The sequence below is a fragment of the Tasmannia lanceolata genome, unplaced genomic scaffold, assembly GCF_043159265.1.
Source record: "Tasmannia lanceolata isolate RefF3 unplaced genomic scaffold, GAP_Taslan_0.1 ptg000018l, whole genome shotgun sequence".
Classification (NCBI taxonomy): domain Eukaryota; kingdom Viridiplantae; phylum Streptophyta; class Magnoliopsida; order Canellales; family Winteraceae; genus Tasmannia; species Tasmannia lanceolata.
The window spans coordinates 68,867,338-68,894,228 of NW_027518695.1; the positions used below are offsets into that span (position 1 = coordinate 68,867,338).

The 26,891-nt window shown below is 37.7% G+C and overlaps 1 protein-coding gene across 1 annotated transcript; it reads left to right on the forward strand.

Annotated features, from left to right (window-relative positions):
• The first annotated feature begins 892 nt into the window (after positions 1 to 892).
• LOC143851502 (NEDD8-conjugating enzyme Ubc12-like) lies at positions 893 to 25,764 on the forward strand. Its single transcript, XM_077360959.1, has 6 exons — positions 893 to 1,050; positions 2,090 to 2,203; positions 24,289 to 24,397; positions 24,761 to 24,839; positions 24,988 to 25,104; positions 25,321 to 25,764. The coding sequence occupies exons 2-6, from the start codon at positions 2,095 to 2,097 to the stop codon at positions 25,456 to 25,458; spliced, it is 552 nt and encodes a 183-aa protein (XP_077217074.1). The 5' UTR covers positions 893 to 1,050; positions 2,090 to 2,094; the 3' UTR covers positions 25,459 to 25,764.
• Positions 25,765 to 26,891: the final 1,127 nt, after the last annotated feature.

Sequence of the window (26,891 nt, forward strand, 5' to 3'; positions counted from 1 at the left end):
AATTTTTCGCTTTAACTTGCACCTTTTGGGTTCGATTAAGTCACAGATCAGACCCTTAAAATCCAACAATCACTTACCTATTTTTTACTTGGGAGAGCCCCCTAGTGTATTTATGATCACTCTTTTAATCTTTTACCCTAGAGGGCTTGTCCCAGGTTAAAAAAGGGCGAATATATATGATGCCTACAAACGTAAGATTGATGCTTTTTCTTTTTCTTTCTCTCTCATCCTCTCTGTATTGGTAATGACACTCCCCACTACGAATCTATGAGTTGACAACCAAACACTTCCTACCAGTTACCACTACTCTATGTGGTAGCTACGAGAAGATTACTAGGCTTGTCTTCCCCTATTGATTAGGAGAGAGAAACCCGCCGTGAGCTGAATCTAGATCAGCTAAGAATCCAAAATATTTTGAAGAGAGATAGAGGACCCCAAACATAATAAGAAACAAAAAATAAGGATAGATTGGGCATTAAAGAAAAGGTAGCGGTAAGTTTTTCCCATAGAGAGAGGGACAAAGACCCAAACATACTAGGAAACAAAAAACCGAGGATACCTGGGGCACTAAATAAAAGAAGCGGCAAGTTGTTAGATTCCTTGAGAGAGAGACAACATAATAGAAAATAAAACATGAGGATACATTGGGCATTAAAGTAAAGAAAGGGGTAAGTTGTCACATTCCTTGAGAGAGAGCATGAGAGAGACCCAAACATAAAGGAAACAAAAAACCGAGGATACATAGGGCATTAAGGAAGAGAAAGGGGTAAGTTAGTCAGATTCCTTGAGAAAGACAAAAACATAATAGGAAACCAAAATATATATAAAAAAAAAAAGGATACATTGGGCATTAAATAAATGAAAAGGGTAAATTTGTCACATTACTTCCATTGTACGACACATGAGCTTTCCTTTGTCTACCAGGAAAGAAAGATTGAAAGCCCTTTTTATAGATCCCACAGGGACCTATTTCCAACCCCTTCTGCAATTTTCACCCCCCTTTTTCCTTCTCTGAGCCCTAAAATCCCTCCCCCGCTTTTCTTCCCACAGGTAAAATCTCCCTTTCCCTTTTTTTTCCTCTTGGATTTTAGATTTCCTCTCTCTCTCTCTCTCTCTCTCTCTCTCTCTCTCTAAGAACCCTAATTTCATCTTTCTTCCCGTTTTCTTCTCTCGATTTGGTTGCAGTTAGTGATTTTTAGGGTTTTGATGATTTTTTTGGACTTACTTTATCTTGTATTAGTGCTTCATTGAGCCTTTTCTAGATTGTTTTGTTGGAAATTACTGGCAGTTTGGATTCATGGATTTTGTAACCCAGGATTGTAAAACCCTAAAAATCAGGAGTTTACAATCCTGGATTATAAAATCCATATATCCAAACGGTCCATTAGGGTTTTGATGATTTTTTGGAGTTACTTTTCTTGTATTCATGCTTCATTGAGTTTTTTCTAAGGTTTTTTTGTTGGAAATTATTCGCTGTTTGGGTACGTGGATTTTATAATCCAGGATTGTAAAAATCGAGATTTTATAAGCTAAATCCTAGGTTTTACAATTTATAATCCTTGATTGTAAAATCATGGTTTTTACAAGTTAAAACCTTGTTGTGTGACTAAGAAGGTGATGTGAATGACGTGATTTTAGTGCTCCATTGGTATTGAAAATAGCTTTGGAAGGATGCAGCTCTAATGAACTTGACTAAGTCAACTAGAAATTTAAGGATTATGTCAATTTCAAGTAACAATTAGTTTCATGCTCCAAGTTTTTTATATTGACCTTCAGAGGCCTTGCTTCTTTTGTGTAAGGCCCTGTTAGTTTAAGATTATGACAATCGATTGGGAGTGCCAAACCGATTATTGGACTCAAATTTAAATGTAAAATTGAGTCCAAAAATCGGTTTGGCACTCACAATCGGTTGCCACAATCTTAAACGAACAGGGCCTAGGTAGTTGTATCATAATAGATTATTTTGTTAGCTGCAGCTGTTTTAAAAATATGTGTGAATTGTAACTCAAATGGTGTGTGTGTGTGTGTGTGTGTGTGTATACTTTTTTTATAAGCTTTAATTCCTTATATTACGTTTGTCTTTTTGTAGGAATAATGATTAGGCTTTTTAAAGTCAAGGAGAAGCAGAGAGAAATTGCTGAAAATGCCAATGGAAAGGCACCTGTTAAGAAGCAAAGTTATGGAGAATTACGTCTTCATAAAGGTTTCTCTTTCCTCAAATGCATGTCTTTTAGCAAGTTCATTTATCTTTTACTTTTTTCTAAATAGCAATTAATAGGTATCATAAATCATTGTATTCACCTTTGTAATAACATATCTTTGTATACAATCTTGTTTTCCCTGGGAACAGTTCTGTGAATAGTAAATGGCAAATCCTAGTATATGCTGAATTGCTGATAACAAAAAATACGTTCACCTGGTCCTTTTAAGCCCTCAACTGTTTTGTTGAATAACAATATTAGCATGGTTCAAAATATCGATATCGGTTAGCATAGTCTCCAAAGGTCGAATATTATACATATTTGTCACATTGATATGAATTCGGTGATATTAATTCTCTTGCTTGCAAGAATAGGGTGAGACACATTGTTTCGATCATGTATTTGTGTTTATTTTTAATCATTTTTGATATATTTACTTCAATTAAAAGCAACAATTTGATATCTTTAAGGTGATTTTTTAGATTTGAATTGTGCCGGCAAACATTTACTACTCCTTTCATCCGGAATAAATATGGAAATGCATGAAATGGAATCTTGTAAATATGCTTGTATGATGCTCACACCTTACTTACACAACAATAGCGTCCATATATAAATTTATCTATGATTTGGCCGACACTTTGAATTTATTGCCGACACACGTGTGCTGCCGTGTCCGACACGACACGCGTGTCCACCCGTGTCGACTCTCCTTTGGACACTTTTAAATCTACTACTATAAGTGTGAGACTTAATGTGGGTGTGTGGACATGTTTTTATGTTGTGTCAAGAGTGACATTCTGTTTTATTATTGCACATTGTGTTTACCTCTTTTATTATTAACTATTCTTGTATTATAAACTCGTTTTTAGCTCTTCTTTAAATAACATTTGTTGTTGTATCATATATACTTTCTATTTTAGCCATGTCCCTATTTCTAAATTTTCGGGATTTACCATGTCTGATAGCTAGGAACAATGAGGAAAGACTTGATAGCTAGGAACATAACAGAGAACATGACCTTGGATAGGATAGAATGATAGAAAATGATCCACGTAGAAGAACCCAACTAGAAGAAGGATTAGAGCCGGGTAGATTCCTTTTACCTTCTTCATGAATTTTTTCTAAAGGATTCATTTAGCCGACCCCAACTAGTTTGGGACAAAGGCTTTGTTGAGTTGAGTTGAGTTGCTATGTTTGACACTCCGTGTCTGTGTCGACACACGACACCCGTGTCCGTGTCTACAAATCATAGAAATTTATACATTTGCATGTGTGCACGTGTCTTACATTTGCGTGTGTGCACATGTTCATACATTATTGCACTGCGGTTGTAAGCCCAAGAAGAGAAAATACTTGGACGCAATTGCAAAGGGGGTTTTCGATGTCGTACATAGAATTGTCTTTGAGGTTCAGTATCTCGACGAGTGTTTTATGGGCACTCTTCATTGAAAGAATGGAAAAAACTGCCAGGATGGAAGAGGTACTTGTTACCCTCTGGTAGGCATGTAACACTAATCAAGGCCGCCCTATCAAATTGGTGGACCATAGTTTTATTCATTGCCGAGTCGCTAGAGAGGTTTGGTCTTTTTTATTAAATAGATTTGGGATCTTATGGATTTTTTCCATGTCATATTGGGGAGCTGTTTGATCAATGGCATTTGCCCCTAGGCCGCTAAAAGGTTTTATTCTTTGGGGGCTTATGAATGCTGCAGCTATTTGGGTACTTTGGAAGAAAAGAAATAACAGAGTTTTCTAGGCTGTCTCAAAAAATATCGAAAAATAACTGATCAATTCAACAACAGGTATTAGCACTATTGCCTAGTGTGCGACGATCCTTCACAGGTTCCATGGCTAGTCGTTTCAGAGATATTGGGATGAGATTCATCTCAACAGAGTCATTGTTGATAAACTGGCTCCCATGTGGTCCTATCTGCCTCCTGGTTTTATTAAGCAGAACTTTGACTGATTCAGTTTAGGAAACCCAGGTATGTTATTGCAAAATGGAAAGGCGTCTATGCATTGTGAAGAGGAACATGATCTCCTGGGAGGCTGCATAAACTTGATAAAAGCTGTCCTATCGAACCTCCCTATTTACTATTTCTTGCTTTTCAGTTATCCTATGTTTGTCATCCACCGTATCGATCATATTTAGAGAAACTTTCTTTGGGCCAACTTTCCTGCTAATAGAAGATACCACCTTGTTAGATGGGTGGACATGTGCCTCCTTAAACTTAGTGGGGGTATGGGATTTCAAAATATAAAAGCTTTGATCAATGCTCTATTGGGAAATGGCCATGGACGCTTGGAGAGGAAAGATCTCACTGATGGGTGTCCATCATAGAGCACAACTATGGTCATGAATTTGGGAGATTTTCTGTGTGTGATATATATAGACACGTGGGACCTATATTTGGAGAGATATTATAAGACTCAAGACGTCTTTACTAAAAGGGATTCGATAAAGAGCTTGTAGAGGTTGCAAAATTTTGTTTTGGAGACATCCTTGTTGTAATGAGTTGCCCCTTATGAACATTTTCCCCGATTTTTCCACGGTGGTTAGCAGAAAAGAGGCCATGGTTCAAGATGCTATGGTCAGTACTGGTGGGAAGATATCCTGGAACTTTTGCTTCTGCCATAAGTTCTTTGACAGGGAAATCGATAGGGTTGCTGAGCTCATGGATTCTTTAGAAAGGATATTTATAAGACTTGTAGGGGAGGACTAAAGGCTCTGGAAATAGAATTCAAGGGGGTCTTCATCATTCAATCTTCCTACTGCAACCTTCCTGCTGACTTGGCATGCCTCGCCAGTTAACAAGGTGGGTGTGGAGGATCCCCGCTCCTCCTAGAGTATGTGCTTTTGGCTGGACTAGGTTCCTTAACAACATTTTGACAATTGACCACCTTTTTAGAATAAAAGTCAGGATTATCAACCATTGAGTTTTGTGTATAGAAGCAGGTGAAGGTGTCGACCACATTTTCGCAGGTTTGCTAGAGAGATATGGAGTCAGACCCTTTCGCTCTTTGTTTTGTGGGTCTTTCCTGCTCACATTGATGATCTCTTTGAGGAGTGTTTTTTTGATATGTGGCCTATGAGGGGCCGAACTCTGGCGATTAGCATTTTAGGCTAACATCTGGGAGATTTGGAAATAAAGGAACAACTGGATATTAAAAAATAAGTAGAAAAGGGCTCCTACTTTCTTTAAAGCTTATGCCTTGACCATTTCATGGGCAAGGGCTCTCTTGTGCCTTCGAGGAATATCTTGCTATTGGATTTGGTATTTTTTGTGGGAGATTTGCAGTAGCCAAGAGTCCCCACCCTTCCCCTTTGCTTCGCTGCGTCTTCCCTGAGCCCAATATCCATAAACTTAATTTTGACGGATCTTGTTTTAGGTAATCTGAGTCCAAAGGCAGTGGGTGGGGTCCTAAGGGATGAAATTGGTGCCACCTTTTGGGCTTTCTCAGGTCCAATATGGCCAAAGCGATTCTAATGAGGTGGAAGTTTAGGCGATTCTGTTCGGGATTCGGCTAGTCGATTTTAGAGTCTTCAAGAATATTAAAGTGGAAGGAGACTCACTCATTGATATCAGGTGAATGAGCAACAAAACTCCCTATCCTTGGATATTCGCTGACACCATATAAGAAATCCTGGATTGATTGAGAGTCATATGGCACGCTTTCCACCACGCTTGGAGGTCAGCAAATAGCGATGCGAACAGACTAGCCCGGCCCGGAATTGATAGGCAACAGTTGGAGATGTTTTATTTTCTTCCTCTGTAAATTGTTAGTTTTTTCTTCTTTCTCTTTTATGTAAGAGATTTTGTATTTTCTCTTTGTTTGCTTTTGTTGTACCTTCACCTCAGTTTGATTTTTCTATTAATAAATTGCCATTCAGAAAATGTTTAGGAAACCCAAGTCATGCTGGCATTGGGGGTTTATTGCGTGAATGAGTTCAGTATGGCGTTTTTAGCTTCATTATGGTTGAAGACTCCGATACAACAGAAGTGCAATTCCTCCTTATAGGTATTTGATGTGATCCAACCATCTTAGCCATTAGATTTAGTCTTTTTTTTCTTCTATTGGACATGTTATTTTTTATGTAGGATTTACTTTGATTTTGAGGTATTAATTTAGCCTAGATATGAGGTTTGTCACATCAGCCTATGACCAATCGTATCCCTTTTCTCCATGGCCCACTTATCCCCTTGTAAAATTATCTTTCATAACCTAGCCACAGCGTACTCCTTTTAAAACTCCTAACCCTTAAGTGAACCTAAGCTTATATCTTCTTGGCCAACTGTAGGCTCCACTACTTAAAACAATTCCCGGGGCAGGAAAAAAAAAACAAATCGGATGTCAGGTAGGAAAACTTCCAATCTCATATTTAGGCCTCCCGCTCGGCTTCGGCATACCTAGGGCGGCACAATGGGACCCAGTGGTGGAAAGATTAGAAAGAAAGCTCGCCACGTGGAAAAGAAGATATATCTCGCTGGGTGGAAGAAATACACTGATCAAAGCGGCTCTTGCAAATATGCTGGTTTACTACATGTCCTTTTTTAAGGTGCCGGCTTCCATTGCAAAAAGAATAGAAAACTGCAGCGAGACTTCTTATGGGAGGGGGAAGGGAAGTCGAATGGATCGAACCATCTGATGAACTGGAAGAAGGTAACAAAGCTTAAAAAACATGGCGGTTTGGGGATGGGTAAAATTAAGCTACGCAACAAAACTTTACTCGGTAAATGGCTGTGGAGATATGGCGAGGAGAAGGAAGCGTTTTGGCACTGTGTTATTGGAGAGAAGTATGGGAAGGAAGATGGGGATTGGAATGCCCGTAGACCAAGTATTCGAGGGGGATCGGGAGTATGGCGATCAATTTGTTCTACTTGGGAGGAATTCCATAAACTAATGAGGTTTAGAGTGGGTAAAGGTGAAGAAGTTCGTTTCTGGACTGATTTGTGGATGGGGGACAAACCACTGATCGAGGCGTATCCCATCTTGTATCGATTAGCCATGAATGGAAAGTCTAAGGTTTCGGAAAACTTAATACGAAGCAGACATGATGGTTGGATGATTTGGGACGTCAGACTGCGTAGAAATTTAAAGGATGAGGAAATTGCGAATTTTGCATCTTTGTGTTGTGTGCACTAAATTCTGTTTATTTCTCGGTACTTGAAGACGGCGAAAGAATCCGGGCGCCGGATTCTCAGGGTGGCTTCACTGTGAAATCTTTCTTTTCTTCATTAAGCAACGGAATCAAGGTGGCAGCTCGTCGTTCTAGAACTTGGAAAACTAAGGCACCCCCAAACAACGGCAAAAATTTCAATTAGCCAGCTGGTGTGTGTTGTGCAGAAATGAGGGTGAAACATTGGATCATCTCCTTCTTTATTGCCCATTCTCGTTCCGGATTTGGATGAGTGCGATGAAGGCTTTCGGTGTTCAATGGGTCTTCCCGAAGACGGTTAGAAATGTATTACTGAATTGGTTAGGAGGGGCTTTTGGTGAAATTGGCCAAGCTAAGTGGAGATTGGTTCCGTACGTGATTATTTGGAATATATGGAAGGAGAGAAATAATCGCATCTTTGGTGAAAAAGAAAAAAATGATGCGCGGATCGTTATGGAGACTAAGATCGATTTAATCTCATGGGCGAAAGGTAGTATGGGTTGTGTTTATGGCATGGGGGAAATATTGAGAAATTGGTCTACTATAATCCGAGAAAGGAGGATCGCCCAAAAATTCACGCCCAAACGGACAGCACCGCCGGAGGGGTGGATCAAGCTTAACTTCGATGGGAGCTTGCTGGACAACCCGGGGAAAGCCGGAATCGGTACCGGCTGGTTCGTGTGACGCTAACGAGGCGGAAGCGCGAGCTCTTCTCTTTGAACTCAAATGGTATAAGCTCAACTCCTCAATACCCCTAATCATTGAAAGGGATTCTACAAACGTAGTTGCATGGGCCTCTGGAAAATCAAAAGGACCACGGAGGCTGCAGGACATTATAGCGGAAATCAGAGATTTGGTCAGGAAGGCTCATCCTCAAATTGAACATCGAATACGAACCGCTAACGAAGATGTAAATAAATTGGCAAAAGAGGGAGTTATGCTGGAAACAACGAGAATTTGGGTTGGTACGTGGGATGCCGGTATTGGGTGTGACTGATTGGAATATTGATGTAAATGAGTTAATTTTAATGTAAGGATGTGGGGTGATCACCCTCGCTACATCATGGGGACGTCTTGTCCCCTTGTAAGGGTGTTTCGGCTAATTAATAAAAGTCAATTCTCATAATTAAAAAAAATAATCTGGGAAATCGTGTAGAAACTCTCCTTTTGGTCAACATCCTTTATCTCACTCCCTTTGACGTCTCTCTTCCACCCTCTCGCTCTCCGCCCACCCTCTCTCTCTCTCTCTCGCATAGTCTATTACCTCTCTCCCTATCCATTTCCATTCTCACATCTTTTCAACTCTTCTCCTGCCTCCCAGTTGGGTTCATAATCCCCCCACCCCCCGCGGTACTCATATGCTTCTCCCTTCTCACATTGTGTAGAAACTCTCCTTTTGGTCAACATCCTTTATCTCACTCCCTTTGACGTCTCTCTTCCACCCTCTCAGTCTCCGCCCACGCTCTCTCTCTCGCATAGTCTATTACCTCTCTCCCTATCCTTTTCCATTCTCACATCTTTTCAACTCTCCTCCTGCCTCCCAGTTGGGTTCATACGGTACCCATATGCTTCTCCCTTCTCACATCCTTTTCATTTCTCCCATCTCTTTATCGCCCTAAGGTGGGTTCATAAGTCGCCCCTCCTGCCCTAAGGTGGGTTCATAAGTCGCCCCCTTCTACCCTTATCGTTCTTCTTTCTTAATCTTGACTCTTTATTATTTTGTTCTGTTTAACTTGGCTGTGAACAACCCTTCTTTCCCTCTCCGCTTGTTCTCTCCCCCCCTTAGGCCTCAAGACACTGCTTGCATCGAATGATCAAGGCACGAAACCCGGTGCATCCACCCAAGTACCAATTCCATTTCACATTTACTTTCTATAACCTATTTCCCCATAATCTCACCCTTTGAACCTTCTCCTTTCTTTTCTACATCCCCAACCCCTTTCCTGTTACTTTTCTTTATACTTGCCCAAATTTAACCTAATCAACTACTCTTGTCACCCATACTCCCTACCATGCTCCTTTCCATCACCCCCTTATTTACCACTCTTAAGCTTAACATTTCTTTGAAAATTTTCGCTATATTTAATTATTTATGTTCTGGTTATACTGATTTGGGGATGCATGTTGCTGTTTTGTTGTGTTAAAACCCATATGGTACAATCATTAAAAAAACCATATTGTACTCCTAAATTCTCAGAAAGTTATCTGCAAACCTATAGGTTTGCACCGATCTTCATGTCATGGATTAGAACCTTCTTAATGGCCTTATTGATGAAAGTGATTCCCTCAATGTTATTAGGCGAGTGAAGGGGATAGTTACCCTTGACGATTTGTAGATACAATTGACGAAGTAAAGGATAGTGGTGAAGGGTCATTTGGTTGTCTCTCAACACGTGTGGCATCGGCTAATTCCGAGGCTAATTATGTTACCCACTCCAAGGTTTGCCCGTACGGAGTTTGTCACTTTTGACTGTCTTCCTCCTTGACGGAGGGGTTGTGTGGCTTTGTTCTCTTCTTGCTTATTTTTTGTTTTGTTTGTATGGACCATCACTATCGCCTTGCTACTCTTTTAAGGTAATATAAGTTGCCATTAAAAGAAGCAGCACCATATAATCTTTAGATCTATTTCATGTCTCTTAAGAATTTTGGTGGACGAGGGGCGGCGCGACCCGCCTCCCTCTCTCTTGGTCTCTCGTACCCACGCGGTTGACGCGTGCCTTTTATTATTGATTTAATTCGTCATTTCCGTGAACTTGAGATCACTAAAGCAATCCGAACTTCACGGAAAAGAGAATGATAGAGTCGCCACCTAGATGAGAGATCTAGGATCCGTAAATGACCGGAAATTTAGATTCGTTACCTGATTACGAGAATAGAAGGTATGTGGAGTTACCACCACAAGCACCATTCTTCCCCGATAATCCGGTCTTCAATTCCAAAAGTTAACTCTCTTGAATTTCTTTTAAATGGCTCATTTAACTATGTGCGAACTATGTGACATGCATTCTAAAATCTAATTTCAATGTATTTCCTAATGTGTATCTTGATTTTCTTAATTTGTTTGGATTCAATCTAAGTGAATGTTCTCTTAAAATTCTAATTCGAGGGAAATCTTATATATTTAGTTAAGAATTTATAAAAAAACTAATATACAAAACCCCACCATTTGTGGTGGGCCGACTCGTGCTCGGTATGCTATTCAAAGAATCCAAAGCTGCCTACGTATCCAAGCATTACTGGAATCAGAGTCGATCGTAGTTCGGTGGCCTAAACTAAGCTATATGCCTAAGACGTTCTTGATACCGATCTAGACTGAATTGACTGTTTCAACAGTTTAAGAGAGATTATTTAGTTCAAGTTCAATAGATTTTATTATCATAGGACTTCATCTAAGATGCTATATGGTCCTATCTAAGTGCAAGACGTTCCATAAACTAATGCAGGTGAATCTACATCCTAGGTAACTAGGCTTGTCCTATGGGAAAAAGGGTAACTAGTGTAACTAGATCTATGACTCAATTGCTAATAATAGCAATCGGTCGTGATGAGGCTGAACTTTCTAACTCTAAGACACCTTAAAACCTAGAACGTGACGTAAGTGTTCCTAATTTGTTCTAAAGGTTCCTACGATGGGAGATCGCAATCCAACGGTTCCAAAAACATGGGTTTGATTAACCCAAATTGTGAAGTTCATGATTTTTAATTTTTCAAGGGTTTTCAATTCTTAAACATCTAATGACTCAATTGCTAATAATAGCAATCGGTCGTGATGAGGCTGAACTTTCTAACTCTAAGACACCTTAAAACCTAGAACGTGACGTAAGTGTTCCTAATTTGTTCTAAAGGTTCCTACGATGGGAGATCGCAATCCAACGGTTCCAAAAACATGGGTTTGATTAACCCAAATTGTGAAGTTAATGATTTTTAATTTTTCAAGGGTTTTCAATTCTTAAACATCTAAGGAATACCAAAGGCTCTAAGGTTTGACAAATTTCAGACTTGAGTTGCATCCATGGAAGGGAATCATGCTTTTCACCCTTGCATAATTTAAATGCTCAAATTATCGAGGCTTGATCGCAATTAGGATACAATTATGAATGCAATCTTGGTGATTCCTTAAGTTTCTGTTTTGATAGTTTAATGATGGAGAATTAGAATTCTCTGGAAATTTGTATTTTCTTAAGGATTTTAAAATTTTTAGTACAGATTATAGATTTACACATAAACTTATAGCAAATCTCATCTAAATGAGTTGAAATTTTTACAGTAGCTTACTCTTGACCAAAGAAGATTACTGTAAAATTTTTATGGATTTTAAATTTGATTTACTATCAGTTTTCCAATGTTGAAGGTATCTGTCCAGAGTTTAGATTTACACACCGGCTCGTAGCAAATCTAATCTAAATGATTTCAATTTTTTACAGTAGCTTTTTATTCACTAGAGAAGGTTACTGTAATATTTTCATGGATTTGAATGTGTTTTGCTATCAGTTTTCCAATGTTGAAGAAATCTATCCAGATTGTAGATTTACACATCGACTTGTAGCAAATCTCCTCTAAATGAGTTGAAATTTTTACAATAGCTTTCTCTTGACCAGAGAAGATTACTGTAAAATTTTCATGGATTGTTAAGATGATTTACTATCAGTAATCGATTTTAAAGATACCTGTCCAGATTATGAAATTACAAAGAAACACATAGTAAACATAATCCGAATTAACCCAAACTTTGTGTAAACATGTAATTCTAGCAGTAAATCTCAATAAAATATTTCCAGAATTGTTTATTGCAAGTTGCTATTTTTTCAGATTTAATATGGTATGCTTAATTTGGCATAAAAAATCATAAGACATATCTAATAGCAACCAAAAATCTTGAAAAATTTACTGGAGATTAGATCAGGTTTTAGTTACTTCTCATCCAAATTTCGCTTCTGAAAACCCTGTATATTTTTCGAAAATTGGTTTTTTCCAAAAATGCCCCTAGAATTAAATAAAATTTTAAACCCCTTAAATTAAATCCAAAATTCTTCAAAAAATTCGTACTGTTTCAAAACCTTGAGAGTCTGTTATGGTTAAATTTTCATCGATTTTGGATATGTTTTGACATCTTTTTAAATTCGATCTTTGGAATAGGGTAAAATTCAAAAGGTCAAAACGCGGTCAAAACGAAGTCAAAATTCCTGAAAATTCTAGATTTTTATACTCTTTAATACCCAAAAGACTCAGAGATTGAAAAATTCAAAAAATTGCAAAGGCTTATTAGAATTGCTTTGTAAAATGGATTTAAACCCTATTAAGTTCAAAAATCGGATTTTAATATTAAAAAAAAAACGATTTTCCAAGAGAAATTTCAGATTATGAAAGAACCTAAACTTGATCTCGTCTTTTCAAAATTTCACTTGCAAACACTTTCATCTTCATAACTTTTCAAAGAAAATCACAAATTTAATCCTTGCATGCTTCTAGTTTAGATTACATGAAGGAGGGTTTTGGACGACGAACCTTTCTTGCTCTCCTTGTCTCTAGGGTAAGTAATCCTTAGATATACGCTTTGACTTACCATTTCAATCGCAAAAGAAAACCCCAAAGAATAATAATCTAACATCCAATATGTTGAAAATGTGAAAGCACTTTGTGAATAACCAAGTGTCAGAGATGAGCACCAAAACAATGTAATGAATTACAAGAGGAAAGAGAGAGATGGACGAATTTTTCAGAAGCCTCCTAGGGTTGGACGATTTTCTCAGACAGAGAATTCCCTTTGGAAAGTTTGATTTTATAGATAAAAGGCTTAGGTTGAATAATTTTAGAAGTTTCTAATGTGGGCACTCTTCTTTTTGGCTTGTTTCTAATTTGTGCTTTAACTTTCTCATTCTTTGATTTCCATATTGAACTTATTTATAAACCTTGTTTCTTGCCAGCTAAGCAATGCTAAATTACACAATAGAGATCCTTCAAAATCAATCTAGAAGCCTTCTCACATAGGAAACTAGCTTTTATGAATGATTTTCGTCAAAAGAGGGTTGCCCAATGTTTGAGCTCATTTTTGACCTATTTAGAGGTTGATTCAGGAAAAGTCGTAAACTATAAAGTTGTAGATCTTTTCGATACGTTCGAAACAAGTATAATTGCAAATTTTTTGGACTAGAAGGTAAAAAGTTATGTCCATTTTAGTAACCTGACCATACTAGCCCTTTTTAATTATAACTCTTCCTTTCTTTATTAATTTTTTCGGAACAAATATGGTGTCACCAACCACCTCATCCCTTGTTGGACATTTTTGCATGTGGCCTCCCCATGTGGGGCGCCCACTTATGTGCTCGACCCACATGGACCCCACCTTGTGGGCTTTAGCCCAATGGGCATTATGACATGTATTTTGGGTTTTTTTTTTTTCAATAAAAATTCAATAAAATCCTTTAAATTCAAATTTTTTTATTGATGAACGCAACCCATATGACATTTATGGTGCACCCTCGACATATGGTCAAACCATCCTCTTTAGAAAAAATAATTTAGCGGGCCGAAATGCCCCTATTTGATGAGTACACCTCAAAAGTGACCAAAATGCCCTCGAACGGGATTGCCTTCGAAAAAAGAAAGTCAGAAATAGAAAGTCTTGAAGGAAACTTTCAAAAATAGAAAGTTTTGAAAATCACTTTATTCGGTGGACGACATCAAACAGGACAATTTAGCATTCCCCGAAAATGCCCAAAACGCCCTCAACACTCAGAACTTCCAAATTAAGCGAAACCGCTGAGAAATTCTAAATTTAGCAGGTTTTTCAAAATTCATGAAATTATCTAAGATTCTTTAGACACACCCTAGAAGTCAAATAAAACACATTGTAAATGACCAAAATGCCCCTGTAGTGCAAAAATTTGGTGAAACTAGGGAAAACCTTGAGAAATTTAAAAAATAGCAGATTTTTTCACTTGTTTGGAAACTTGAACTTTCATCTTCCAGGTACTATTGCAACACCCTAGAAACCTTTAGGATTGCGAAAACACCTAAAATGAGATGAAATCTACCCTAAAATGCATAGGTGCCTAATTATTGCGGAATATCGACTCAAGACTTGATGAAACTATCGAATCCTTTTTTTTAAAGCGTAGCAAAATGGGGGTGTTTACAGATGCCCCTCTTTAGTAAAGATGACGTAGTCATCGAATACCAAAGCAAAAGTGACATGACCATTTTGCGTAGCGTTAATCAACAAATGATTCACTTGACAATGCAACCTAACCTAATGCAAGACCCTAGATGAAGTCCTAAAATTAGAATGTTATCAATAATCATTTACTCTAGACACCATGACCTGGTAGTCTAGAATAATGGAGAACTGGATTTAATCTGGGTGGAAAAATCGCGCAACCCAGAACGAAAGATAATTATGATGTGGCGCTATTTTCAGACGGGCTCGGAGAGAAAGAATTAACCTGTCTGCGAGCAAGACCGGAGGCTAATGGATTTATGATTGGATTCGATAATTGAGAAAGAGACTGTGAATGACAATTTAAAAACTGGAGGGCTCGATAACTGGAGAATTGGAGGCTTGGAGAAGTAGAAAATTTAGGGACTAGAGAATTGGATAACTGGGTAATAGGGCACTGGATACTCATAAAGCAGAAAACTGGAGAATTTGATAATTAAGGGAATAGCCGGATAACTGGATAATTAAAGAACTGAGAAACTGAGAAACTGAGGAACTGGTTCGCTAGGAATTGTAGAGCTTGATTACCGAAAAACTGGAGAGTCGAAAATTGATAATTGGTGAACTGGAGATTAGATTGGATTGACATTGTGATTGATTCCTCTGGGATTGGAATTTGATCACTGGATGTTAGGACTGGAAACTAGAGAACTGAAATCTTGATCTAAACACCGGGAACTGGGAATCTAGAACAAAGACATACTGGATACTAGAATTGGAGTACTGGAACACTGGATTTTCGGACAATGGAACTGGTGCTGGAATTGGAGTATTGAAATACTGGGAACAGGAATATGAATACTGGAAAATGGAACACTGGAATACTGGTGATAGGGATAATACTCGACCGTCGAACTGGAATACTGGATACTGGAACTGAAGACTAGAACTGGCGTAGTGAAATACTGGAATATTGGAATTGAAACTGGATACTGGATGCTGGAATACTGGAATTGAAACTGGATGCTGGAACTGGAATACTGGATACCGGATGTCGGAACTAGAATACTAATGATAATGATGTCATTTTGATAATTTTAGGACCGGAATAATTTGGGAGTTAGAGAACTGGAAATGGATAAACTGGAGGCTGCAATTGGTGAACTGGTACCGGCGAATTAGGAATTGGTAATTGATGAACTAGTAAACTGGTTTTTACACAAGTTATTTGCATTTTGAATTGTTTACTGAGAATGAACAAGAAAGTCTCACAGGGCGTGAAATTTCTTAGATGAAGATCTTCTTTACTGGGGATATGAACTGGGACCTCAGAATATTTAGACACTAGTGCAGAGAATTCTTCTTTTGACAAGCATTCGGAAAAATATTTCTTGACAAAGATGGTATTAAATGAATCGGAAGGAAATTCTAAACTTTTATGATTCACCTTTCTTGAGAAACTGGCTCAACCACCATTGCATCTGAGGTTCTTCCAAGCTTAAGGTGCCTTTCTGGGGTACGATCTTCTTATGGGAATTGGGCTTACTGATGTTTCTGCTTCTGAACTTTCTGAATTGATTTTTGCTTAAACTGGATCATTTTCACTTGATTCCTGAAGTCCTTCCCTCAAGATTAGCATGACTCTGGCATAGTTACAGGGAGCTAGCTACACTGGGCCTCTTTCACGATGACAGTCGCAACATTTGACTAACTGGACAATGATCAACTCTACCCAAAAGGGGAAGATAGTAAAAGACACTATTTGAGGAACGAGAAGTTTCTGAAAGAATGAGCTAAAACGAACAGGAATGGACTGACTGGACTGATACACAGTGATGCTCCTGACTTGGTTGACGTTTTGTTTGGTAAGTCTAGCCTTTGAAAGAGTAGTTTCTCAATTGATAAACACTGGATTTATTTATTTTAAAACAGTAATGCTCTTAGGATTTGATTACCACTCGTAGGATTGCTTGGTTTCAATGCCCCCAAGTTTCTTGGATGACATTTAAGCTTGCTCAAACTTCTTTTCGGTTCTTCAATCTTGATAGCAAGATTAGCCTTCTTACAATGATTCTCTTACCGTGATCAAGTCACCTCTTCAGGGTTTTTAAATTGATGAACCGTGTTAGCCTTAACTTTTGCCTGAACCACATTTCTAGGTTTTCGTTCCAGTAAGCTATCCCCTTAGCTTTTGCCTAAGCCACCCTTCCGGATTTTCAACTTAGCAGGGGAATGATCTTAAATTTTGCCTAGATCGCCCTTTCAGATTTTCAGTCTAGCAGATCTTCGAACTCCGTTCTTTTATTTTTTCTTCAGCTTTGTTTTGAGATCTAGATCCCGCGAGAGGGGATCTAGATTCAAACTCCTAAATCCTTTGTTAATTGCCGCTACGCAAAATGGTTCTGTTACTTTTGCTCTGGTATTCGATGACTACGTCATCTTTACCAAAGAGGGGCATCTGTAGATACCCCATTTTGTTACGCCTTAAGAAGCAAAAGATTTAGTTGGTCTGTCGAGTCTTGAGTCGATATTCTGCAATAGATTAGGCATCTATGTATTCTAGGGTAGATTTCATCTCATTTTAGGTGTTTTCGCAATCTTAAAGGTTTCTAGGGTGTTCCAATAGTATCTGGAAGATGAAAGTTCAAGTTTCCAAGTAAGTGAAAAAATCTACTATTTTTAGAATTTTCAGGGTTTTCCTCATTTTTGCTTATTTTTGCACTACAGGGGTATTTTGGTCATTCCTGATGTGTCCCGTTTGACCCCCGAGTTGTGTCTGAGAAATCTTGAGCGATTCCATGGATTTTGAAAAAGCTGCTACTTTTATAATCTCTCAAGATTTCCCCCATTTTGTGTAACTTGGGGTTGTGTTGGTCATTTCTGGTGTGCCTAAAGATTATCTTTAAGGTATGACTGAAGAATCCTCGAAAATTTCAAGTATTTTAAGGAACTTGCTATTTTTAGAAACTCGTAGGGCACCTATATTTTCATGATCTTATAGATATTTCGACCATTTCCTATATATCCAAAATCATCTTGAGGGTATGACTGAGAAATCATGAGTAATTTCATAAGTTTTGGAAGACCTGCTAAATTTAAATTTCTCAGGGTTTCCCTTATTCTTGCACTCGTGGGGTATTTTGTTCTTTTCCTGTGTGATTCATTTGATCATTGGGCCGTGTCTGAGAAATTCCAGGTCGTTTCTTGAATTTTGAGAAAGTTGCTATTTTTGGAATTTCTCAGGATTTTTCCTACTTTCACCAAATTTTGTACTACAGGGGTAATTTGGTCATTTCCAATATGTTTCATTTAACCTTTAGGGTGTGTCTAAGGAATCTTAGATCATTTCATGAATTTTGAAAAGCCTGCTAAATTTATAGTTTCTCAGGGGTTTCGCTTGACTTGGAAATTTTATGTGTCAAGGGTATTTTGGGTATTTCCAGGGGTACCAAATGATCCTGTTTGATATTGCCCACCAAAAGGACCCAAATTTAGAAGTTTCTATTTTTGAAGTTTGACTACAAAGGCTTTCCATTTTTTACTTTCCCCTTTAAGGGGTAAACCAATTTGAGGGTATTTTGGTCGCATTTGGATGTGTAATGGTCGAATAGGAGTATTTTGGTCTGAATTCCAATTTGAGGGTATTTTGGTCGCATTTGGATGTGTAATGGTCGAATAGGGGTATTTTGGTCTGAATTTTTTATTTTATTTTTAAGGGGATGGTTTGACCATATGTCGATGATGCACCATAAATGTCATATGAGTTGGGTTCATCAATAAAAAATTTAAATTTAAAGGATTTTATTAAATTTTCATTGAAAAAAAACCCAAAATACATGTCATAAGGCCCATTGGGCTAAAGCCCACAAGGTGGGGGTACATGTGGACCCACCCATGTGGGTCGGCCACATAAGTGGGCGCCTCACATGAGGAGGCCACATGCAAAAACGTCCAACATGGGATGAGGTGGTTGGTGACATCATATTTGTTTTGAAAAAATAATAAAGAAAGGAAGAGTTATAATTAGCAAGAGTTTGTATGGTCATGTTACTAAAACGGCCATAACTTTTTACCTTCTCGTCCAAAAATTTGCATTTATACTTGTTTCGAACGTCTCGAAAAGATCTACAACTTTCTAGTTTATGACTTTTCCTGAATCAGCCTCTTAATAGGTCAAAACGAGCTCAAACGTCGGGCAGCCTCTTTTGGACGAAAATCATTTATAAAAACTAGTTTCCTATGTGAGAAAACTTCTAGATTGATTTTAAAGGATCTCCATTGTGTAATTTAGCATTGCTTAGCTTGCAAGAAATAAGGTTTAGAAATAAGTTCAATATGGAAATTAAAGAATGAGAAAGTCAAAGCATAAATTGGAAACATGCCAAAGGGAAGAGTGCTCACAATGGGAATTTTCAAAATCATTCAACCTAAGTCTTTTATTTATAAAATCAAACCTTCCCCAGGAAATTCTTTCCGTTGGAAAATTGGTCTCTCTCTCTCTTTCCTCTTGGAATTCATTCAATTCTTTTTGTGCTTTGGTGTTCATCTCTTCCATTTGGTTCTACACAAGGTACTTTCACATATTCAACAGATTCAACATATTGGAGGCTAGTTTATGATTCTTTGGGGTTTCTTTTGCGATTAAAAGGGTAAGTCAAAGCATATATCCAATGATTACTTACCTTAGAGACAAGGAGAGTTAGGAAGGTTTGTCTTCCAAAACCCTCTTCATGTAGTTTAAACTAGAAGCATGCTAGGATTGAATTTGTGATTTTCTTTGAAAAACTATGAAGATGAAATTATTTGCATGTGAAATTTTGAGGAGATGAGATTAGGTTTAGATTATTTCATAATCTAAATTTTTTTTGGAAAATCTATTTTTTAATATTAAAATCTAATTTTTGAAATTAAAAGGGTTTAAATCCACTTTACAAAGCAACTTTAATCAGCCTTTGAAATTTCTTGAATTTTTCAATCTCTGAGTCTTTTGTGCATTAAAGAACATAAAAATCTGGAATTTTCAGAAATTTTGACTTTGTTTTGACCACGATTTCACCTTTTGAACTTTACCCTTAAAGGGGTAAAATTCCAAAGATCGAATTTAAAAAGATGTCAAAACAGATCAAAAATCAATGAAAATTTAAACATAACAAACTTTTAAGGTTTTGGAACAGTACGGATTTTTTGAAGAATTTTAGATTTTATTTAAGGGGTTTAAAAATTTATTTAATCTTAGGGCCATTTTTGGAAAAAACTGATTTTCGAAAAATATAGAGTTTTCAGAGATGAAATTTGGATGAGAAGTAACTAAGACTTGATCTAATCTCCTGTGAATTTTTCAAGATTTTTGGTTGCTGTTAGATACTTGTTTATGATTTTTTATGCCAAATCAAGCATGCCAAATTAAATCGAAAAAAAAAATAGTAAATTGCAATGAAAATTTCTAGAAATATTTTATTGAGAGTTACTACTGGAATTACATGTTTTCATAAAGTTTGGATTATGGATTAGATTTACTATGTGTTTCTTTGTAAATTCATAATATGGACAGATACTGTTAAAATCGAAAATTGATAGTAAATCATCTTTAAAATTCATGAAACTTTTACTGTAATCCTCTCTGGTCCAGAGAAATCGACTGTTAAAATTTCATCTTATTTCGATTAGATTTTCTATGAGCTTATGTGTAAATTTATAATCTGGACAGAAATCTTCAACATGGGAAAACTGATAGCAAAACATATTTACAATTCATGAAAATTGTACAATAACCTTCTCTGGGCAAGAGCAAGTTACTGTAAAAATTTGAACTTATTTAGATTAGATTTGTTATAAGTTGCTGTGTAAATCTACACATATATCTTCAAAATTTGAAAATTGATAGTAAATCACCTTGACAATTCATAAAAATTATACAGTGACCTTCCCTGGTCAAGAGCATGTTATGTAAACATTTGAGCTTAATTGGAGTAGAATTGCTATATGTTTAAGAAAATTGAAATTAATTCAAATTGTCATAAAATTTTTTAGAAAATTCTAATTATTCAATCTTTAAACTATCGAAATAGAAACCTTAGGAATCATTGATTTTCTTTGCAAATTTGCAATGCTATGATTGTTTTACCGCCAAGATTGTGTTCATAATCGTATCTTAATTGCGATCAATCCTTAATAATTTGAGCATTTAAATTATAGTATGTTGTTGGCTTCGAGGTCTACTGTCCACGGAAATCCTGAGAAATATGCCAGACGATAACATACTATAATTTACGTGCTAAATTATGTAAGAGTGGAAAGCACGATTCCCTTCCATGGATGCAACTTAAGGCTGAAACTTGCCAGTATTAGAGCCATTGGTATTCATTAGATTTTAGGATTCGGAAACCTTTAAAGAACTAAAAATCGTTAATTTCAGTAAATTGAATTAATTTACTCCATGTCTTTTGGGAACCGTTGGATTGCGGTCTCCCATCGTAGGAACTGTTAGAACCAATTAGGAACACTTACGTCATGTTCTAGGTTTTATGGTGTTCTAGAGTGAGGGAGTTCAGCCTTATCACGACTGATTGCTATTATTAGCAATTGAATCATAGAACTAGTTACACTAGTTACCCCTTTTTTCCATAGGACAAGCCTAGTTATCTAAGATGTAGGTTCACCTGCATTAGTCTAAGGGATGTCTTGCACTTACATAGGACCATATAATATCTTAGATGGAGTCCTAGGATAATAAAATTTACTCAACTTGAATTAAATAATCTCTTGAAAATTGTTGAAACAATAAATTCAGTCTAGATTGGTGTCCTAGATGTCTTAGGCATGTAGCTTAGTTTAGGCACCGAACTACGATCGACTTTTATTCCAGTGAGGCTTGGATACGTAGACAGCTTTGGATGCTTGGAATGGCATACCGAGCACGAGTTGGCCCACCACAAATGGTGGGGTTTTGTATATTAGTTTTTTCTAAATTCTTAACTAAATTAATTAAAATATATAGGATTTCCCTCAAATTAGAATTTTAGGAGAACATTCACTTAGATTGAATCCAAACAAATTAAGAAAATCAAAATACACATTAGGAATTACATTGAAATTAGATTTTAGGATGCATGTCACATAGTTCGCACATTAATATAGAGTTAAATAAGCCATTTAAAAGAAATTCAAGAGAGTTAACTTTTGAAATTGAAGACCGGATTATCGGGCAAGAATTGTGCATATGGTGGTAACTCCCCATACCTTCCATTCTCGTAATCAGGTAACGAATCTAGATTTCTGGTCACTTATGGGTCCTAGATCTCTCATCTAGGTGGCGACTCTGTCATTCTCTTTTGTGTGAAATTCGGATTGCTTTAGTAATCCCAAGTTCACAGAAAAGATGATTAAATCAATAATAAACGGCACACGCCAACCGCGTGGGTATGAGAGACCAAGAGAGAGGGAGGCGGGCCGCGCCGCCCCTCTCGCGGGATCGGGTCCCACAGACTGGCGACTCTGCTGGGGATTAGAACCTTATTAATGGCCTTATTGATGAAGGCGATCCCTCAATGTTATTAGGCGAGTGAAGGGGATAGTTACCCTTGACGATTTGTAGATGCAATTGACGAAGTGAAGGATAGTGGTGAAGGATAGTGGTGAAGGGTCATTTGGTTGTCTCTCAACATGTGTGGCATTGGCTAATTCCGAGGCTAATTATGTTACCCACTCCAAGGTTTGCCCGTACAGAGTTTGTCACTTTTGACCGTTTTCCTCCTTGACTGAGGGGTTGTGTGGCTTTGTTCTCTTCTTGCTTATTTTTTGTTTTGTTTGTATGGACCATCACTATCGCCTTGTTACTCTTTTAAGGTAATATAAGTTACCATTAAAAGAAGCAGCACCATATAATCTTTAGATCTATTTCATGTCTCTTAAGAATTTTGGTGGGCTTGGCAAAGAGAATGGAAAGGACTCAAAGTAACTTGTGGGAAGGAAAAGATGAAGGAAAAAGGCTAAATCACTTAATCAAATGGTACATGATGTGGAAGCCTTGGATTAATGGAGGTTCGGGCATTGGAAAAGTTATCCTAATAAGGTGCTTCTAGAAAAATGGCTGTGAAGATTTGAGGAGAAGGAAGACATATAGAGAGAAAAAAGGAAGCTCGATAGAGGAAGGTCATATTGGGTGAGTATGGGGATGGGAGGGAACCTGAATAGGTGATGTTTCTCTATGTCAAGCTTTGCCGAGTCCCTTTCAGTTAATCCATTTAAAAAAGAAAAAAAAAGAACAACGAAGCCAAAATATCCATGTTAAGAAAGGGTGGGGGGGGGGGGGGGGGGGTGTGGTAGTTTCTGGCTGAGTACAATTTAGGAAGCTCAAAGAATCCTAATTCAATTACTTGATTAAGTTTGTTTACTTGAAGAATGCTATGTTTCTCAGGTTTGCAAGGATAGAAGGGTGTGGGTTCTGGATCCAAGATGGGAATTAATAGTTAAACCTTTCTTTGGAGCTCTTGCTCCTCACACGGGATCCCCTATCCCATTGGAGAAAGATTTAGTACTTACTGGTCCCAAGTCCCAACCAAGGTGCAAGCTATCGCATGGAGGGCTGTTTGCAAAAAATTAATACATTGCAGAGGACAAAGAAATGTAAGTTTCACTTGGCGAATATGTGCATTATATGCAACTGTGCAAGGAGGAACGATCCTCTGATCTTCTTCTAAGTGCACTGTAAAGCTGCTGCAGCAGTTTGGTCTTGTGTATATGAGTGGTTTGGAGACTTATGGATGCAGCCAAGATTAATATGAGATGTCTTGGATAGCTGGTCTCTCTCTCTCTCTCTGTCTCTCTCTCTCTCTCTCTGTGTGTGTGTGTGTGTGTGTGTGTGTGTGTGTGTGTGACAAAGCTCGTTATTTCTCAAATCAGAATTACCTCGTAGGAAAATCTGGCGATGGCCGGCATTTAAGGTAGCAAAGCACAATATTTTACTCTCACTATGATGCACTTTTGATTATACCATTTGAGAAAATATATGCATTCGGATCTCATTTTTTATGAGTAGATATGTTACATGATTTTGGAAAGCCTTGCCGGCAGCCAGAAGGTTACTGTATCGATGTTTTCAGGCATTCCGGCCGTAATTTTGTTTTTTCATCATGGAGCTTTGATGAGCTTTGCCACTAGAAACTAAGGATGCATAGGTGAAAATTGGTATTTTGTTCATTTAGTAGTAGTGAAGGTTTGAAATTAATGGAATTCAGTGCAGCAATTGAATTGTGTTTTTAGATACTGATTTGGTGCTTGTCGTCTTTGCTTTTATTGCTTGTTTGTAAGGGCTATTTTGCGGCTGACTTTTGCATGGGAGAACAACCACAGCAGACGAATTAGATAAATGAGACAAAATCTGCTAAAAAGTGAGTCTGTGTGGCCGTTCTCCCATGCAAAACTCAGCCGCTGAATGGGTTTCCACAAAATTGCCTAGCTAATCCCTCCTAATGTCAGTCTTGAATTTATGCTTAGGCTAGCTTTTTTTGGTTTTGGGTCTTTGAATCTTGTTACCACAAATGCTTAGCAAATTTTGGGCCACGTGTCTCAAGAGATTATTTAGCAAATTTTGTGGAGTGATACATCTATTTGTTTATTGCATATCTGGATTGGGCTAACTTACTAATTTGCAATATAAATTATTGATATTTAAACTAGGCTCTCATAATATCCAACATTTTATTTGTTTGCATTGCATTGTCTGTAATTTCATGAGCTCTTTCTTGAAATTGGTATTTCCAATCTTGTAGATATCAGTGAGCTGAACCTACCCAAAACAACTACCATCACATTTCCCAATGGCAAGGACGATCTAATGAACTTTGAGGTCGCCATTCGGCCTGATGAAGGATATTATCAGTAAGTGATTCTTCACTGACGCATCCATGTATCCTAGGATACTATTCTGATAACAAAATTTGTTGTATTTTGTGTTCTGCTCGGTGTATTTCCAGGTTTACTGATTCATTCATCTACTTTAGGCACTGTTCGTTTGAGATTGTGGCAACCGATTGGGGCCCCAAACCGATTATAGGACTCAAAATTAAACATAATTTTGATTTTTGAGTCCTATAATCGGTTTGGGGCGCACAATCGATTGCCACAATCTCAAATGAACAGTGCCTTAGAGAGCACACTCCTGGTGGATAAATCTTTCATTTTTTTCCCCTTTGTGATTACCGCTGTTTAAGAATTAACGTTTTGCTTCCATGTCGTTCTCAGGGGTGGCATATTTGTGTTTACTTTCCAAGTCCCTTCTATATATCCTCACGAGGCACCAAAGGTCAAGTGCAAGACAAAGGTATGATGATTCCAATTCTGACCAGCAAATTAATTTTCATCCACAGTACCCTTTAGCCATTAGTTTCTAGTTAACATTCTTGACCAGCTTACGCGTGCTATATTATGTCTTGACCAGCTTACGCGTGCTATATTATGTCTTAACACAGGTGTACCATCCTAATATCGACTTAGAAGGAAATGTCTGTCTCAACATTCTTCGTGAAGATTGGAAACCTGTCCTCAGTATAAACACCATTATATACGGCTTGCATCATCTTTTCACGGTACATTTTGAGATAATCACATTGGTTTTACCCTTCGACCTGCATTTGGTTTTACATTTACACCCATCTTTGGCATTTTCTCGTGATTTTCATTAGGCATTTAAACTCCACTGATTTGCATAAAATGCCTCTTTATTTGTAAAATCCCTTTTCCCTGCTGGAGGTCCAGCAACTCCGTACCTTTCTGACCTCTGCAATTTCGTTTTTTCTGTGCAGCAACCTAACCATGAGGATCCCCTAAATCACGATGCAGCTGCGGTTCTGAGGGACAATCCGAAGATGTTTGAAGCTAATGTGAGGAGGGCAATGTCCGGAGGGTATGTGGGTCAAACCTTATTTCCGCGTTGCATGTAGCATTTGTCGGAAATAACCTTCCGTAAGTAATATTTTCAATGCTTGGCCCAGTTTCTGTAAATTATATTTTGTATCATCTTCCCTGACTTTTCAAGCTTGTTTCTGCTCTAGGGCAAATTCCTTTGAAACAACCAAAAGAAAAGCCCAAACTGGAAGATGTGTTTTATATTTTTGTGCAAGTTAAGTAATTGGTTTGGAATGCTGAGTGCTGTTTCACTTTCTGTGGGTTCTAAACAAGGGAGATTGGGCTCAAATTGCTCACAGAAAAACAAACATGAACTTATATTACAGCTGTATTTTGCCTCATCATCCATGTCCCTTAATGGTCTGCAATCTTTTTATCTGATGTGAATATTTCGTCGGAAGGTAGTTCTAACTTATCCAGCATAAACTTAGGCCTGCTACATAACTTGATCAGGTTAAGGTCTCGATTCTCAAGACACAATCAAGAACACAATGCCCTGAAATTTGATGCAGATAATCGCCTCTTATGGAAATCCAGGATCAGTTGAGAGGTCACTAAATCCCTTTTCAGCATGTATGTAGATTGGCTAATTGTGGGGATCCATTCAAATAAAACGAACCTGAAGAAAAGATAAAGTGAAATCTTGTTCCATGAAATGGAACAGATCCCTGAAGCTCTGCTGACAAAATAGACTAATAGGGATATAGAGCCAATATACTCACATAAATCAATCCAAAAAAAGGAAAACTAAAGGCTCTCACACAAGAGGACTTGTATGTGTAATTGAGACCGTTGATCTTGTAGGCAATTGTGAAATGATCCTGATGAAACCGGACACATGTGAGACAAACATCCAACTCCTAAGGCCGCCTTTGTTTTGGATTTTGCGAGTCAATTTTAAGTCACAAAACTGATTGTTGGACTTGTAATTTTGAGTACAATAATCAGTTTTGAACTAAATCGATTCTCAAAATCTAAATCAAAGAGGACCAAAAAGTACTACATGAATTGATGGTAGAACCCTAAACTCAGGCTTGATGATCTAGGGCTAGGATCATCTGATTGAGGCAGAGAAAACGCCAATGAGCTGGGCTTGTGATTGGGGGTTAAAGTGGCTATTATGGAAGAACTTAACAGCCGCTCTTTTTTGCATTTTTCTGAAATCATAGCTGTTAAAAGTTGGTGTGAACAGCCACAGTCTTGTGTCTGATTTAACACATAACCCTGTTTTGTAGGCTGTTTGTTTGTTTAAGCTTACCAAGAAATTCAAAGACAAAAATCTGGACCTTCTATGTACCATATGACCACATCTTTACCTAATGTGGGTCATACCTCTGATTCTAAATCTCTTAGCTGAGTCTAAACTAGACCTGGCAAACGAGTGGGCCGGGCCGGGTTTCACCCAACCCATACGGGTCCGGGTAAAAAATGACCAGGAATCTTACGGGTCACAATTTGGTTGACATGG